Genomic DNA, 15,051 nt, shown 5'->3' on the forward strand with positions numbered 1-15,051 from the left:
AAAATACATGTTTTGTCATACCCGTGGTATACGGTCTGATATACCACGGCTGTCAGCCAATCAGCATTCAGGGCTCGAACCACCCAGTTTATAATCGTCTTTATAAGCATTGTCTGATGGTATCTGACGGTGCCTGACGGTATCTGATGGTGTCTGATGGTATCTGATGGTGTCTGACGGTATCTGACGGTATCTGACGGTGCCTGACGGTGCCTGACGGTGCCTGACGGTGACTGACGGTGACTGACGGTGTCTGACGGTGCCTGACGGTGACTGACGGTGACTGACGGTGACTGACGGTGTCTGACGGTGTCTGACGGTGTCTGATGGTGCCTGACGGTGTCTTTCCCCCCCCTTAAAAGAGTTAGATGCACTATTGTAAAGTGGTTGTTCCACTGGATATCATAAGGTGAATGCACCAATTTGTAAGTCGCTCTGGATAAGAGCGTCTGCTAAATGACTTAAATGTAAAATGTAATGTAGAGGCGGCGCATCTCGTTGCTGGTGATTTTAATACACGGAAACTAAAATCTGTTTTACCTCATTTTTACCAGCATGTCACTGTGCAACTAGAGGCGACAAAACTCTTGTTTACCTTTACTCCTCACGCAGAAACGCATACAAGGCTCTCCCTCGCCCTCCCTTTGGCAAATCTGACCATAACGCTATGCTCCTGATTCCTGTTTACAAGCAAAAACTCAAACAGGAAGTACCAGTGACGCGCTCATTACGGAAGTGGGACATTGAAGCGGATGCTAAGCTACAGGACTGTTTTGCTAGCAGAGACTGGAATATGTTTCGGGATTCATTTGATAACATTGAGGAGTTTACCACATCAGTCACCGGCTTCATTAACAAGTGCATCGACAAGTCGACGACATCATCCCCACAGTAACCGTACGTACATATCCCAACCAGAAGCCATAGATTACAGGCAATATCTGCTCTGAGCTAAAGACTAGAGCTGCCGCTTTCAAGGAGKYGGACAATCCTGCTATGATCTCCAACGAGCCATCAAACAGGCAAAGAATCAATACAGGACTAAGATCGAATCCTACTATGCCGGCTCTGATGGTTGTTGGATGTGGCAGGGCATGCAAACTATCACAGATTACAAAGGGAACCCCGCCGCGAGCTGCCCAGTGACACAAGCCTACCAGACAAGCTAAATGCCTTCTATGCTCGCTTGGAGACAAGCAACACTGAACCATGCAACACTGAAAGGCTGGTCATGGCTCATATCAGCACCATCATCTGTGATACCCTGGACCCACTCCAACTCACATACCGCTCCAACAGATCCACAGATAACACGATCGCTTTTGCACTCCACACTGCCATTTCCCATCTGGATAAGAGGAACACCTATGTGAGAATGCTGTTCATTGACTACAGCTCAGCGTTCAACAACATAATTCCCTCCAAGCTCATCACTAAGCTCAGAACCCTGGGACTGAAAACTTCCCTCTGCAACTGGATCCTGGCCTTCCTGACGGGCTACCRCCAGGTGGTGCGGGTAGATAACAACACATCAGCCACACTGACTCTCAACACAGGGGCCCCTCAGGGGTGCGTGCTTAGTCCCCTCCTGTACTCCCTGTTCACGCACGACTACATGGCCACGCATGACTCCAACACCATCGTTAAGTTTGCAGATGATGATGAGACAACTTATAGGGAGGTCAGCACAGTGCCAGGACAACAACCTTTCCCTCAACGTCAGCAAGACAAAGGAGCTGATRGTGGAATACAGGAAACGAAGGGCTAAGCACCCATCCATATCGACGGGGCTGTAGTGGAGCGGGTCAAGAGCTTCAAGTTCCTCTGTGTCCACATCATTAAGGAATTAACATGTTCCACGAACACCAACACAGTCATGAAGAAGGCACAACAATGCCTCTTCACCCTCAGGAGGCTGAAAAGATTTGGCATGGGGCCTCAGGTCCTCTAAAAGTTATATAGCTGCAACATTGAGAGTATCTTGACTGGCTGCATCARCGTTTTATATGGTAACTGCTTGGTATCCCACCGCAAGGCTCTACAGAGGGTAGTGCGTATAGCCCAGTACATCARTGGGGCTGAGCTTCCGGCCATCCAGAACCTCTATACCAGGCGGTGTCAAAGGAAGGCCCCAGAAATTCTCAAAGACTKCAGCCACCCAAGTCATAGACTGTTCTTTCTGCTACTGCACGGCAGGTGGTACCGATGAACCAAGTCGGGAACCAACAGGACCCTTAACAGCTTCTACCCCCAACCAATAAGACTGCTAAATAGTTAACCAAATAGCTACCCGGACTATCTGCATTGACCCCACTTTTGCACTGTCTTTTGACTCATCACATATGTGTCTGCTAATGTTTATTATCTATCCTTTTGCCTACCCCTACCTATATGTACATATCTACCTCAATTACGACTGGGTACTGGTACCATGTGTATTTAGCCAAGTTATCGTTACTTATTAGCTGTGTTCGAATACCCATACTAACATACTGTAATGAAACAGCAGGGATCAGGTCTCGAACCCTCGACCTTCTAGCCCGAAGTGCAAAAGCATGCTCAAGCGGCAGAGTCGATTTCCGCGCTTATAAACCCAGGGTCGTTACACTACTCCCTCCTTTCAAAGAGCGCGTCTTCACGCTAGCTTGCGACTCTACGTCTTACAGGAACGAGCTCACCAGCCAAGCACACGCACTGTCGTGGATGCAAGGTCCGATCACTTCTGACACCAGTGTAGTGAAACAGCAGGGAGCAGGTCTCGAACCCTCGACCTTCTAGCCCGAAGTCCAGCGCGCTATCGACTGTGCCGCAAAAGCATGCTCAAACGGCAGAGTCGATTTCCGCYCTTATAAACCCAGGGTCGTTACAATACTATAAGTTAATTTTCGTATACTGTAAACGAACAGTATTCTTTCAGTTGAGCGTACTAACGTAAACTCACGTAAACTCGTACATCGCCTTGGTCCGTACAATTGCCCTTATTTTAGCGCCCCAAAAACATAATACTTCCAGATCAACTGTAATGTCAATACCATTGTAAAGCACAATTTCTCCCCTTTCCAACAAAATCAATTACATTACCTAAACACTGCCCGTTTCCGCATAATTCAAGCAGGCAATGAGCCCCGTCGGGTCTTTAAAAAAATGGCGGGTGGGGAAGCGAAACTAATGCGTGATAGTGAGAAGGACAGATGTCGTATGGGAAAATTGCTTTTTTTTTACTCGATCTGTCCAACTTATCACCTTATCGCCTCTAAAATATAAATAAAACACTATAAAGAGTTTTATAATGTGTCATTACATACCTATTTGAAAGTTTGTGTCGAATTTGAATCGGGTTTATAAGGGCGGTGCTAAAGTGATCTTAGAAGTAAACAGCGGCTTTGAGAATGCAATGATGACGATGCAATGCAATGATGACGAGAAAATGACTAGATATCCCCCCTTACCCCGTCACTGTCCATTTCTTGTTTTTAAACGATGAGAGAAGTGCTACACCTGGTGGAGAGAGATTGTAAGACAGAAATAGTTGCTTTATGCTGCTGTACGTTAGGACATGACACGTCAAGATGTAACGGAGGGTCCGTTTTTTTCAACTTTTCTCCAATACTATAGAGCCATTACCATGTTGATCAACGCTTGAATAGAAACCTAGTTCACACCCCCGATTTTGAAGTCAACACAGTAGCTACAGTCCCATTAGTTTTCTTTGTAGCCTCGTTGAATGTCGCGGTTACGCACATTTGTACGGAATGGGGTGAGTTTACGTTAGCTCTTCTCACGTCTACCGGAAGTTGATGCTGTTGCTATGCAACCTCTTGCTAGCTAGTTAGCATAACAAATGACTAGTTAGACATTTTACGGCTTTGGGTGTTCTTAAATTCAATCCGGAATGCCAGAGTGCGCTCGTAAATTCAGAGCGTGTGTCAGATGTCCGTTTATAAATTCAGAGCGTTTCGCTCTCGGAGTGCACACTGGACGTCCAGGACGAGGAGTAGGGTTGATTTGAGCGTTCTGACCTTACAACGGCTGCCAAGCACCCAAGCTAACGCTGGCTGGCCAATAGCTGTTTCCAGACACAATGAGACCACTCTGACCATTTTACTCGCCCTAGCAGAGCTGGTTAGGCAGTTTCCAATTTAAGATGTAAGGTAACTTATTTGAAAAGTCATTACTTTATTACATTGCTCAACATTTTCTTAACATTTGTCATAATTAGTTAAAGCAATGAATTTGTATCCGCTCTCGTTATACTTCGACTGCATATATTCTGTCATTTTCTTAAAATCTGGAAACCACGCCCACTTCCTGAAGAATTGCATTATGAGGCCTAAAGTACGGAAATAGTATCTATACTTTYTATATTTGGCGAATTTAGTACGACATCCAGGAACTTTTGGCATAATAACTATATCCAGACTATGACCAGTAAGCATACGATATARTCAATACATGGCACAAATAGTACGGTTAGTATGATTATTTCAAACAGTTATTGTGTATTTATTCCTCTTGTTATTATTTTAATATTTTTCTCTGCATTGTTGGGAAGGGCCGGTACGTAAGCGTTTCACTGTTAGTGTACACCTGTTGTTTTACTAAGCATGTGACAAATAAAATGTGATTTGTTTGGATTGATTTGACACACAATCCTCCACTCCCTTTATCACCTCTGATGTGATTCAACAGGTGTCAAGCGATTGCTCAACCCTCTTCGTCGACGGAAGTGAATCAGGGGTGGGCAGCACCTGCGTAGGGGTGGAGTTTCTCCTGGGCACGCTCAGTGGTTCCCTATGTCTGTCCGTGTGGGCTCCTGTCGTCCCACTGCGCGTCTCACTGTCCGACAACGAGCTGAGCGCCATCGATGGCTGGAACCACTACACGGAGAACGGGTGAGTCCCTGTGCGTGCGTATGTCTAGAGAAAGATGAAGACACACTGAGCAGGAATGACATAAAGCAGGATTAAACAATGTCATGCCATGTCATTAACATCAAGATTCCTAAAGCAGTTGATAGAATGATGGGGATTGGAACAGTTGAAACTTTTATGTATTTTTATTTAACCTTTATTTATCTAGGCAAGTCAATTAAGAAATAATTATTTTTTACAATGATGGTCTGGCAATCTGTTCCCAGTTCACCTCCTGGTCTCCTTTTAGCATAATATCCTTTCCTAATCCATCTTTATCTATCTCAAGACAGAGCAGGAGGTTGAAACACCAAACCAGGAATGTCCAGTGGTGGAAAAAGTACTCCATTCTCATACTTGAGTAAAAGTAGAGATACCTTAATAGAAAATGACAAGTGTAAAAGTCTAAAAGTATTTGCTTTTAAATATACTTAAGTATCAAAGTAAATGTAATTGCTAAAATATACTGAAGTATCAAAAGTAAAAGTACGAATAATAAAGAATTCCTTATATTAAGTAAACCAGACAGCACACTTTTTTATTTTATTTTATTTTTATTTTTATTTTTTACGCATAGCCAGGGTCACCAACACTCAGACATCATTTAAAAGCAATGCATTTGTGTTTAGTGAGTCCGCCAGATGAGAGGCAGTAGGGATGACCAGGGATGTTCTCTTGATAAGTGTGCGAATTGGACCATTTTCTGTCCTGCTAAGCATTCAAAATGTAACAAGTACTTTTGCMTGTCAGGGAAAATGTATGGAGTAAAAAMTACATCATTTTCTTTCGGAATGTAGTGAAATAAAAGTAGTCKAAAATATAAATYGTAAAGAAAAGTACAGATACCSCAAAAAACGACATAAGTAGTGCTTTAAAATATTTTTACTTAYYTYCTTTACACCACTGGGAATGTCTGGTAGAACAGTGAAMGGTTCTGTCCCAATTGYCACGCTATTCCCYATATAGTGCACTACTTTTGACCAGAGCCATYTGGACCCTTGTCAAAAGTAGTGCACTATATAGGGAATAAGGTGCGATTTGACAGAAACCCAAGGTCTACTGCCAAAAAGCGTAATTCACCATTAAAACACTACAGGCAAACAGCTGGTAGAAGAGACTACTAATTCCCTAACCCAGAGCCTTAAAATAGGCTCTCTGCATTATCCACCTTTTATTCCTAGATGGCACATGCTCAAAATTTCAAACACAAACATTATYACTTGCTGTCACATCTCAACCAGGTTTGGGGTCAATTCCATTTKAATTCCAGTCAATTCAGAAAGTACACCAAAATTCCARTTCCAATTATCTTCAACAATTTTCATGAGGAAAAATTGGAATTTGAATTGGAGTTTGGTGAATTGGTGAATTGACTGGAATTGAAATGGAATTTACCCCAACCCTCAACATATTTAAGCTTATGATGTCTCCGTTTCTGGTTTTGCCCAGCTTCTATGCCACATTCAGATGTGTATAATATCTCTCTCTCCTCATCCATCCATCCTTCTCTCTCTACCTACCACCCCCTCTCTCATACCCCCCTCTCTCATACCTCTGTCTTCCTCCCTCCCTTTCTTTCCCTGCTCCCCAGCTGTTCACCAGTGTATCAGAGGTCCATGGTTCAGGTTCTGACCCAGTTCAGTGCTCAGGGTGGCCAGGGTCAGCTGACCTACCTGCTGGGCTCCTCTGATTGGTTTGTGGATGCCACAGAGTTGGTCCGTAATTGGCTGAGGGTAGGGAATCCTCGCGTGGCGGTCCTCGACAAGCAGAGCAATCTGATTGGTCTACACCCYGGGAAAACTTCAGTTCATGTGAGTACCATAAACTCAGCAAAAAAAGAAACGTCCTCTCACTGTCAACTGTGTTTATTTTCAGCAAACTTAACAGGTGTAAATATTTGTATGAACATAACAAGATTCAACAACTGAGACATAAACTGAACAAGTTCCACAGACATGTGAGTAACATAAATGGAATAATGTGTCCCTGAACAAAGGGGGGGTCAAAANAAAAAAGAAACGTCCTCTCACTGTCAACTGTGTTTATTTTCAGCAAACTTAACAGGTGTAAATATTTGTATGAACATAACAAGATTCAACAACTGAGACATAAACTGAACAAGTTCCACAGACATGTGAGTAACATAAATGGAATAATGTGTKCCTGAACAAAGGGGGGGTCAAAATCAAAAGTAACAGTCAGTATCTGGTGTGGCCACCAGCTGCATTAAGTACTGCAGTGCATCTCCTCATGTAGATCCGGGCTCTTCGCTGGTCATGGCTGTCATGACGTTGGCCTGTGGGTAAGGTTTATGAACCCCCCCATAAATACCTTTCTCCCTTCCCTCTCTCTTGACTCTACTGAGGGACTCTTGAATAGCCTTTGTTAAACATAGAGAGTCTGGGAACATCAAACAAGTGGAGGGAAAGGAACCATATTTCGGTAACAGAACCAGTTGAAAATATGCGTTGGTACTTAATGAATATGATGTCAGTTTGGTTGMCATCTGAGACATTATGACTGATGACAGGACGACATAAACTGTATCTGGGAAAGTCTACACATTATAGTTATCAGATTCACATGGAATTGTTGTGCAATTTAAATGCAATTTAAATGAAACTATTTGTGAAAAGATTAAATGTAATTTTAGCTTCCAAATGAGAGAATTGGGTTTTCATAAGATTAGAGCTCTGCTCAATCAGTGGCCCGCCCCTGTGAAGAGACAGGGGTTATAAACTATGAAACACACCCTTCTCTCCCTCCACTATATAAGTCCTTGACGYAAATGTAACCTCCTGTTCRGGGTACATTAGYACGACGGTCCAATGTCAGAAGGATTCAGATAATAACTACAGAACGAAGCCAACCTCAGCGTGAGCTTTGGWTGCGAATGYTATGAACTTTGAACTCTTATTCGCTACAGAAGTGATACRTCCTAGCCGTTGAGWTAGCAGCGGCCGCTGTAAACGTGGGCTAGGAGAGGACAGACAGAGTATACCGTCTACCACACAACGAAGACACTACAACGTTTCCCGTTCACCACCAGAGACACTCTTCAAAGGACAAAGGACTCTGTTGGGCAACACGGCCTTCCATCTACCGCCAACCTATTGAAGCGCAGCTCAGAGTAAATATTTATTGCATTTTCCTTTTCCAAATGGGCGGTAATTTAGAATGCATAACATTCTGTATTTACGATAGAGTAGCTGCCTACGGCCCGATAGAGACATAGCTTCTCCCTTTGTTCCTCAAGTCTTCACACTCTTTCACTCAAACCCAACCCCCTTTTCTTTGTGTAACCAGCTGTCATTTCTGTTCCGTCCGCTAGGGACGTTTTCCTTTATGACATAATTTGTAATCAAGGTATGATTCATTCTGTGTATATGTAATTCTGTGTGATTAGTTAGGTATTTAGTAGATATATAATTAAACCCAATTTTGTATTGCTGATTCAACTTGTTAGCCAGGGTTCGTGAAGATAACCAAGAATTTACAACTTTCAGATGAGACTGAAATAAGGTGACGATTAATATTAACTGCTTTAAGAGTTTATTCGGAAGATAACCGCTCTATAAACACTCTTTTGTGGTGCCCCGACTTTCTAGTTAATTACATTTACACGATTAGCTCAATCAGGTAATATTAATTACAGAGAAAGAATTTTATAGAATAGCATGTCATATCACTTAATCCGGCATAGCTAAAGACACGACACATAAGAACACTGACATTCCTGTCTTGCAGGAAATCACTCACAGAACGAGCAGTATGGCTGGTGGCATTGTCATGCTGGAGGGTCATGTCAGGATGAGCCTGCAGGAAGGGTACCACATGAGGGAGGAGGATGTCTTCCCTGTAACGCACAGCGTTGAGATTACCTGCAATGACAACAAGCTCAGTCCGATAATGCTGTGAGCGACACGCCCTAGACATGCGCGGACCTCCCTCAAATCATACGCTCCAGAGTACAGGCCTCGGTGTAACGCTCATTCTTTCGACGATAAATGCAAATCCGACATCACCCCTTGGTGAGTACAAAACGCGCATCGTCCAGTGAAGACGTGTTGCGGTCCTGTCTGGTCCAGCGAGCGTGGGTTTGTGCCATTCAGGCGCGTGTGTGCCGGTGGATGTCTGGTGAGACGCTGCTTACAAACAGGCCTACAAGGCCCTCAGTCCAGCCTCTCTCAGCCTACTGTGCGGAAGTCTGAGCCTGATGGAGTGATTGTGGCGTTCCTGGTGTAACTCGGGCAGTTGTTGTTGCCATCCTGTACCTGTGTGCATCCTGCAGGTGTGATGTTTCGGATGTACGGATCCTGTGGCAGGTGTTGTTACCGTGGTCTGCACTGTAGCGCTGTCTTACAGTCTCACAGTACGGAATTGAAATGTATTGCCTGGCACATCTGCGTCCTCATGCCTCCTTGCCATGCTAAGGCACGTTCACACAGTTGAGCAGGGACCCTGGGCATTTTTCTTTTGTTGTTTTTTCAGAGTCGTAGAAATGCCTCTTAGTGTCCTAAGTTTTCATAACTGTGACTTAATTTCTCTACAGTCTGTAAGCTGTTAAGTGTCTTAAACGACCGTTCCACAGGTGCATGTTCATTAATTGTTTATATGGTTCATTGACAAGCATGGGAAACAGTGTGTTAAGTTCCCCGTTTACGATAAAGATCTGTGAGTTATTTCGATTTTTAAACGATTATCTTGAAAGACAGGGCTCTGAAAACAGGGCGTCGTTTCTTTTTTTGCTGAGTTTATAATCGAACAAGTAATATGATGTTTGTAATTTGTGATAAGCATGGGTGAATTGTAGTTGAGAGATGGTCATCTACCGGATAGATCAGTCTGACCAAATGGGAGTAGTCACATAGACTATGGGAGTTAAGGTTGCGAAATATATTTTTAACCGTATGGGAAAGTAAACTTGAAAAGAGACAAACAGCAAGTCTGTTTATTGACACCCTGCCTTGTCTCGTCAGGTCATCATCAAGCATGGGATGGTGGGCTGGGTTGTGTGATTGTCATTGTGACTCTATGACCGGTGACCGCTGGTGACCTCTCAGTCGCAGGTTGTGGGGATGCGGGTATGTGATCAATCAGGAAGCGCTGCCACCCTGCTGTTGTCACAGCAAAGTGTGACACGATATCACATCTACAACATTGGGGCAGGTGGAGTTCTGGGTGACTTTCTTGACCTATTAACTTCACTAAAGTCGTTTTTAAGTTTACATACAGTCTGTGGAACGTTTTTTTTCATATGGTAGGACATTTGTGCTTCAGTATTGCATGACACGAACATTTCTCTTGTTCTCTCTCACTCTTTCTTCTCTCTTTCTCGCCGTCTTTCTTCTCTCTCCCCCCCATTGCCTTCTGCTCTCCTTGCCCTTCCTCCCGCCGTCTTGCTGCTTTCTCTCTCGCTTCTGTCTTTCCGCTCCCCTTCTCTCTCTCCATTTGTCCTCTTTCCCTTCTCTTCTCTCCAACGCCAGGAGCGTCATCAGTGTCTGGCTCCAGTTCAGTGATGATAGCGCCACGTTGCTCTCCGCCTTCAGCCGTGGTACCTTCGCCCTGCGCCTCTCCTCYTTGGCAGAGACCGTGGTCGCCGTGACGCCCGGCCCGTCACTCCGCGTCGTCGCCCAGGGAGAAGGGGGCGGGCCTTTACTGAAAGCAGAACTTCTGGTCACCACCTGCAAGCCAATGGCGAACTCCGTCGACGGGGACCTAGCCAATCCGAAGGAAGGAAGCGGGACCAGGAGGCTGGCTAAAGGATCTGGTTGGATCAGGGTGAATCTGGACTCTGACCTTCGTCCAATGGGGAGCGAGGAGGCGAACTTGGAGCTGCTCAACATTTCGGACATGTTGATGGAGTCATCTGACAGGGATGTTCAGTACAGCAACTTCCCGGACAATGACATCATCATAGGGAACGTCACTGCCGTCAGCGGTGACGACTACTATGACAAGGCCGGCGATGGGATGATCGCCAGGAACGACCTGGAGAGAGCGGTGTTGACCCCGAATCACGAAGAGAGCGCGGTGTACTTCTCTCCCGGGGTGGAGCGAGAGAAGGAGGAGAAACTGGAGGATAAAGAGCTGGAGGTGGGTGTCGGGGCAGTTCTCTCCCTCCTCTGCCTCTCCGCACTTCTCTTCCTGGTGAATTGTCTGCCCTGCGCTTTGAGGGAGAGGAGGAAGAGGAAGGACATGAACGTGGAYGGGGTGGAGGGAGTGGTGGAGGAAGAGTGGGAGGAAGGAGAAGAGGAGGAGAAGGAGGAGGCAAAGGAGGTTGCAGAAAAGAACGAGAAAATAACATCATACCCCCGGGTAATATCACTTCATGAGACTACTACAGAYGAGAACGAGGGGCAGTCAGATCAAAGCATGGACCATTAAGGCTGCATCTYAATAGGCACCCCAATCCCTTTAAGAGCCCRGGTCAAAAGTAGTGTACTATGTAGGGAATACGGTGCCATTTTATTCAGGAGAGAAAGGTTGTTGATAAAATCAACATTCTTAGGACAATTGACTATATATTCCTGTCACTGTGTCACCAACAATGTATCTTAATGTCTTACAAGGTCATCTTCGTATAGGCTAGTCTTTTTCTCAGTTATTTCTTTCTGAATGTTTGTCTATCACACACATACACTAACTATCCAACAAATATGTGTGCAGAAACAATGCACGTACACGACTGTGCATATCTGCCATATTTATTGTATTGGTATTATTTCACATTCATCCATGTACAATTTGTCGTCATATCTTTTCGATTTAGGGCTCAATGCAATCCGTATCGCTGAAGTTCACCGCTACATTACAATTGAATTTTAAAGGCAATGTTCGCAGAGACTGAATTCACATARGGTAAACGCTGAATATGTCAGCTCAATTGGAAATGACCTTTACATTTCAAGCATGCTGTAGCGCTGAACTTCGGTGATATGGATTGAATCAAGCCCTTAGGCCTATTGACGGAATAGTATAGGTGTTGAAAAATCCTGGTAATTTTCCCAAAATTCCCCGCCGGGATAACTCCCAGTTGAAGGATTCCCACATGCTTATTCCCTCCTGATTCCAGATATTCTCCAACTGGGATTTRTGTAAGAACTGGGAATTTAGGGCAAGTTACRGGAATTTGCAACCCTAGTCCTGCACATTCTAGTTTRCTGGTTGATCTCCTAATCAACCAAACGGAAAACTCACTTGTAAATAGACATTATAGAATAACTCATGTGAAACATGTTATTCTCCTGCTTGGCAAAGGTTGTCAATGAATTTAAAATGATTTCCTAACAATGAAATATTTCTTTTTGTATTTGATTTAGTGATTAATTAGGAAAAAGTTTGATTACTTGATCAACCTTTTTTTTTTTTTGTCRGGTCTAATTTATCAGTCAATCTGTCCAGAGTTTGTGTTTGCATACWGATGTGATTGTGCCTAGAGGTATTTGTCTGATCTGACCAGACCTCCAGCCAAGTGTCTGGAGGAGAGCGGTCTGGCCTATATGGCTGGCCTAGAYCTGTCATGTATCCAGCTACCTCCAATTGATGCTGAATGACACAGAGCACTCGGTTCCTGGCAGTCTTCTCAAGCTAGTTCGACCCCATGCCGGTCGTCTGCCTCAAGCTTCAGTCTCCAGGTGTTTCTTGGACTATGGACCTGACCAGTAGAGGTCACAAACAGTGCTATTTCCCACTCCCATGTTGCCCCCTAGTGTGAATAAGGAGTGGCTCAAATGTAAGGCTCTCACCTAATATGTGTGGAGTTGTAGGTTTGATCCCAGGTAGAGCCTGTGGTTGTGTTGACACTGATGATTGATGGACTGTGACAACTAATGAGGGTTTCATATTTGAGGTTCCCCTTCCTGTGAACACCAGTGGTGCTGGGGGGGAAACTTCTGGAAAGAGTAGACACTTAGACACTTTTTTAAATTTTTTATACTACTTTTTCCTTGGGTTTCCCTTCATAACCGCTGCTGGGGACTGTTCTGGAACCACAGGGGGAATCCCAGGATTTAACCCACCAATCCCCGATCTTTTTTTGTTTTAACACCCCCCACCCCACTTTTCTCAGGCGGCTCTGAACCCACTCCATGCCGGCATACTATCAGTGTTGGAAAAAGTACTAAATTGTCATACTTGAGTAAAAGTAAAGATACCTTAATAGAAAATGACTCAAGTAAAAGTCACCCAGTYAATTACTACTTGAGTAAAAGTCTAAAAGTATTTGGTTTTAAATATACTTAAGTATCAAAAATAAATGTAATTGCTCAAATCTTAAGTACCAAAACTATCAATCAGTTCAAATTCCTAATATTAAATGTTGTGGAAATTCAACACAGGGACACTTGAAGTCAATATTAAATAAATCACTCTTTAATTGTCAGCAAGCTGGAGAGGTCACAGTCAAACTTAGATGCACTTTCAAACCCTTCATTCTGGGTTACCCAATCTAATTAGTAACTGATCCAAGCACAGGCAGGGACCAAGGATTATTTATGACAAAAATATGAACATTTTCAAGGCTGTCCCTCCAGACTATACATTTCCTTCACATAAGCAAACCAGGTGGCATACATTTTTATTTATGGCTAGCCAGGGCACACTCCAACACTCATACGCCATTTACAAATAAAGCACTTGTGTTTAGTGAGTCCGCCAGATGAGAGGCAGTAGGGATGACCAGGGATGTTCTCTTGATAAGTGTGTGAATTGGACCATTTTCCTGTCCTGCTAAGCATTCAAAATGTACTTCTTTTTTTTTTTATTTACTTTTGGGTGTCAGGGAAATTTATGGAGTAAAAAGTACATAATTTTCTTTAGGAATGTAAATAGTAAAGTAGAGATACTCAACAACAAAAAAACACTAAAGTATTTTTACTTAAGTACTTTACACCACTGCATACTACCTCATTAGTTGCTTGGTGGGAGGCACCAGCATTACCCTTTAAGCCACTCCAGAGCTCTAATATCAAGCGTTTGACCATCATCAGACTTGCCAGTCTTAACTTTGCATGAGTGAGGCTTTTAGTTTGGAACATGTATTATATTTTTGTTCAGTGTATTCATTTGTCTAGGTGTATTGCACTAGCYTTTAAGATGGGAATGCAGTAGTTTAAACCTCACATTCCTGTAGCCACTAAAGAAATATGATGGTCAATTTGCCATGGGCTTGATGTGACTGACTGCTCGGGGATTTAGTTAGAATTCTCTTTTCACCACACCAGTCTAGCAAAAGCTCATGTCATAACAGTACATTATCAATATCATAGATCAGTTATATTTTTCTTATAAAACTCACCGGAAATGTTGGGAGCTTGCAGATTGTGATTTTGGACAGGACATCTCTTTGAAACAATTCAGTACAAGTCTATAGCCTGTACCCACATTTTAGGTAGGCTGTATGCCTACAGTAGCCTTTAGGCCAGGATCCCCCAACTGACGCCCTTAACTATTGCCCGTGCATGGTTTTATTCGGCTCCCCAAGTTTTCTGTGCAAAKAGTGATTTTCATTTTGGAAATCTGTTCCCAAGTATTCCCACCCATAATAGAGATGTGATCGTATACAAAATGTAAGCAATGTTGGAAATGATTATGTTTTAGTCAAATATATCTGCTTGGCCTTCTTGCGGTCAATTTGCAGTCTAGAAATTGTATGYAAAAAAATTGGCGCGCGGCTGAATGTAGTTGATGATCCTGCTTTAGACCGGTTCCCCCCACCCCCCCTTGAATAAAAAGTCAACCATGAAGCACTGCATTTATTGATATAGTGTGACATGCTGCGTCACATCCAATAACTACTATGAAGCAGCTTTCATTTGCAAAGAAGAAAGACAGACGATACGTGTTACATTAACTAGATTGTTGGACAAAATAATACAATTCAAATTTAAAAAATGGTGGAGTCATTTTGTACCTTGTCAGCTGCTCCCTTTAGATTAGCGATGTCTGGACTATGGAGTCCTTCACTCATTAGATGAACTACGTGCAGGTGGTTATGACCGGAGGTTGCTTCAGAAATAATTGCCCACAAAATATTCAAGTATGAGCACGGATTGGAGCAGGCGACCAAAATCTAACGCAGATCATAAACCAACCTCATTACTTACAGCGTGATTCTGCAACAGAAAGCAAAGACAGTTGA

At 43.6% G+C, this 15,051-nt stretch overlaps 1 protein-coding gene across 1 annotated transcript in view; it reads left to right on the forward strand.

The window, feature by feature from the left end:
* The window catches only part of LOC111971280 (transmembrane protein 132D-like), a 19,037-nt gene extending 4,381 nt beyond the window's left edge, over nt 1–14,656 (forward strand). Inside the window, exons 8-11 of the mRNA XM_070446016.1 lie at nt 4,690–4,892; nt 6,502–6,797; nt 8,878–8,941; nt 10,397–14,656. Of these exons, the coding sequence (XP_070302117.1) occupies nt 4,690–4,892; nt 6,502–6,797; nt 8,878–8,941; nt 10,397–11,297 (1,464 nt within the window). The 3' untranslated portion in view covers nt 11,298–14,656. The remainder of the gene's footprint in view (nt 1–4,689; nt 4,893–6,501; nt 6,798–8,877; nt 8,942–10,396) is intronic.
* Nucleotides 14,657–15,051: the final 395 nt, after the last annotated feature.

This window comes from Salvelinus sp. IW2-2015, linkage group LG13, assembly GCF_002910315.2.
Source record: "Salvelinus sp. IW2-2015 linkage group LG13, ASM291031v2, whole genome shotgun sequence".
Taxonomy (NCBI): Eukaryota; Metazoa; Chordata; class Actinopteri; order Salmoniformes; family Salmonidae; genus Salvelinus; species Salvelinus sp. IW2-2015.